The sequence below is a fragment of the Nannobrachium achirus genome, assembly GCF_963921795.1.
Source record: "Nannobrachium achirus genome assembly, chromosome: 7".
Classification (NCBI taxonomy): domain Eukaryota; kingdom Metazoa; phylum Chordata; class Actinopteri; order Myctophiformes; family Myctophidae; genus Nannobrachium; species Nannobrachium achirus.
Window position 1 is genome coordinate 12,682,047 of NC_137816.1, and position 2,908 is coordinate 12,684,954.

At 48.2% G+C, this 2,908-nt stretch overlaps 1 protein-coding gene across 1 annotated transcript; it reads right to left on the reverse strand.

The window, feature by feature from the left end:
• Positions 1 to 376: 376 nt before the first annotated feature.
• On the reverse strand, positions 377 to 1,654 carry LOC308288002 (G2/mitotic-specific cyclin-B2-like; the record flags this gene model as incomplete). The annotated part of the gene is made up of 1 exon (XM_080729348.1): positions 377 to 1,654. The coding sequence occupies one exon, from the start codon at positions 1,652 to 1,654 to the stop codon at positions 377 to 379; it is 1,278 nt and encodes a 425-aa protein (XP_080585474.1).
• Positions 1,655 to 2,908: the final 1,254 nt, after the last annotated feature.

Genomic DNA, 2,908 nt, shown 5'->3' on the forward strand with positions numbered 1-2,908 from the left:
AACGTTAATGATATAAAACGTTTGTGAACCACAGCTATCAGAGAAGGGACAACCAAAGAGCATAGCCTGCAGGTGGCACTGTGACTGGGAGGAAACCTTTGGTCAAACTAAAAGCCTGAATATACAATAACAAACGCTGTTAATCACACAAAAAAATGTTTTATTAAATGAATATAATTTAATTAAGATATTTACATAATTAGAGCATGCACAGGGAAAACAATACAACAGTATACAGTGAAACAGTGAAAATGAAAATGGTTTATTTGGGAATCCTTTCAACCAAGTAGATTTCTTGGATCCAGACCATAAACTCTGCCCACGTTTAGGTGGGTTTAAAAATAAACGTCTCTTATAAAAAGGCGTTTTAAATGCCTTACAACCAGTGGTGTACTCTAGCCTTTCTTGGAGGGCAGATTTGTAGGTCCCCCAGCAGAGGAAGAGCCAGGTTGAACACAACAGGAGATTGCAGCTCAGGAAGGAGTGAGACCCCGCGTGATCCCAGTCTGGGATTCCGAGAGTACTTTTTCTTCACCACCTGCAGCTCTGCTTTCCCCTGGTCGACGGCCACTACATTCTTGGCGAGGTGTTGCACGATCGGCTTTAGGTGATCCTCGTCATAGGTGGTGTCGTGCAGCTGTGCAAGCGTCCATGACTGGCCATCCAGCAGCAGCTGGGAGAGGAACAGGGAAGCGGCGGCGATCTCAGACGGCCGGTAGTGAACCAGGTCGTAGTCGAAGAGAGTCAGCTCCATCAGGTAGTTGGCCAGCATGTACGTCTCCGCGGTAGAGCCTGCAGCCTTGGACGCTCTCCGGAGGAAGTGCACGGGCAGCGGGCGTCCCAGGTCAAAGTTGAGGGATCTCAGCATGATCCGCTCCATCTGTTTAATGTGAGCGGCTGTGTAGGTGTCGTCTGTGAAGTCAGCAAAGTCCCGGACCTGTGGTGGGTCCATCTCCTCGTGCTTCAAGGCCAGCAGCATGGCAGTGGCACCAACAAGCTGGAGCATCTCTCGTGGAACCGGCGTAGCTTGCAGGAAACGGTCGAAGATGGCAACCGCCAGATACAGCGTCTCCTGGAGCAGCTGGTATTTGGAACTAACCGTGATCATCCAGCCGATTAGGAGAGCTCGCATGGGGGGCTTGATGTCGCTGCCCTTCAAATACCCGCGTCGCACAGCCTGCTGTACCTCGAGGTCCATTAGATGTGCATAAATGTCTTTCACATACTCAGAACATTGCTCCCCTGCATCAATGTCTGGAACAGTGAAGGGAGCGACTCGAGGAGGGGCCTCCACTCTGTCCGGCTGTGACTGGGCAACAACGGTCACTTTCAGGAGCTTTGCGGTGTTGTCATCGCCGGTCTCGCACCGTAGTGCGTCAACGTCGCAGGTGGCAAACCTCTTTCTTCTCCCAGGTGTGTCTGCTGGCTCCCGCTCCCACTGTGGCCGTTTGCTCCTCGCCAGTTCTGCCGGGGTCCTGATGCAATGTGCAGCCAGCCTCATCCTCAGTCTGTCTCTGACCCCCGGGAGGATTCTGGTGTGGACAACGGTCAGTTGTTGTGGTCTGTTTCCCTTGTTAGCCGCCTTGTTGTTGTTGGCCATGTAGGAACACTTTGCAAGTGCAGCCATGTAGGAACGCTTTGCAAGTGGAGCCATGTTGTCCATAACGATCAACTCCACCGAAGTGATGATGAATCGTTGAAATCAATTAAAGTTGTTATGCTAGTTGTGAGTTAGTGATGATTCAGTGAAGTAGTCCGACTTGTCTCCTCAACGCTCCAACACTGAATGACGCCCTGTTGCAAACGCCGTTTATTTATACCCGACGCCATCCTCGCACATTGGCTGCTTCAAACGACGCGCGTCCGCGTCCAATGAGCGGGCGCGCGTGCAGCCGTGCACAGAGTCGCGTGCGCGTCGTCCGTTTTGTTACATCAGCAACGCGAATATGTGACACGCCCACCACCGAGCTGAAGAAGGGCAAGAGCGTATGGTGACTCCAGGCCTGCAGCCATACCCGTCTCAAGAAGGGCGAACATGCTAACAGATGCTAATGCTAACCTAACGTCAACCGCTACTTTTGCTAATGCTTGCTAATGTTATGTTGTTACTTTCGTTAAATGCTAACAGATGCTAATGCTAAACGTGCTATGCTAATGATATAACTGCTACTTCTGCTACACAATTGCTGGCAGATATGGTGTTGTTCTTTGCACAGGTGTGGTTCTCAACCTGTGTATATTCTGGACCTCCAGGGGGATCCCCAAATTATTTTTGGATGATTAACTCAATTTGCAACATTGTTTTCTCTCTCAACAGTAAACAAACCAACCTAAAGTTTAAGTGTTTAGATAGAGGGTATATGCACATTTCTAAAATGACAATAAAGTTAAAATATGATTATTTGGGGGGTCGTGGCCTTAAAAGGTTGAGAACCACTGGTCTAGTGTTGTCAAAGGGTTAGAATCAGTGGTGGACTTTCTATCTGTGTGTACCACTAACCAGTGCTGGTTGAAATTCTAATTATTTCTGAGGTTGCACACTGCTATCATCACCAGCAGCCATCCACCTTCTCTCAGGATCTGACTGGACTGCTTGCTGTTGAATCATCACACATCATCACTTGAAGCCATCTTGAAGCCAGACTTCTGCATGGTGAGACAACATAGGACCCCAAGTTACAATAAAAGGACATAGGCTATAATATAAAGCTACCCATTAACAACTTAGATCCCCTGTACTTAGTAAGACAGACCTTAGTTAGCACTGTAACTACCCACACACCTCAAATCAATAGCAGAATATGGCCGATCTACAAGCTCACAGTCAAATAAGACTTATTTTCAGCAAATATTTCCGCCTAATCAGAGTTGTATTACATTATTCCATTCCAAGTTGCAACAGTGATAA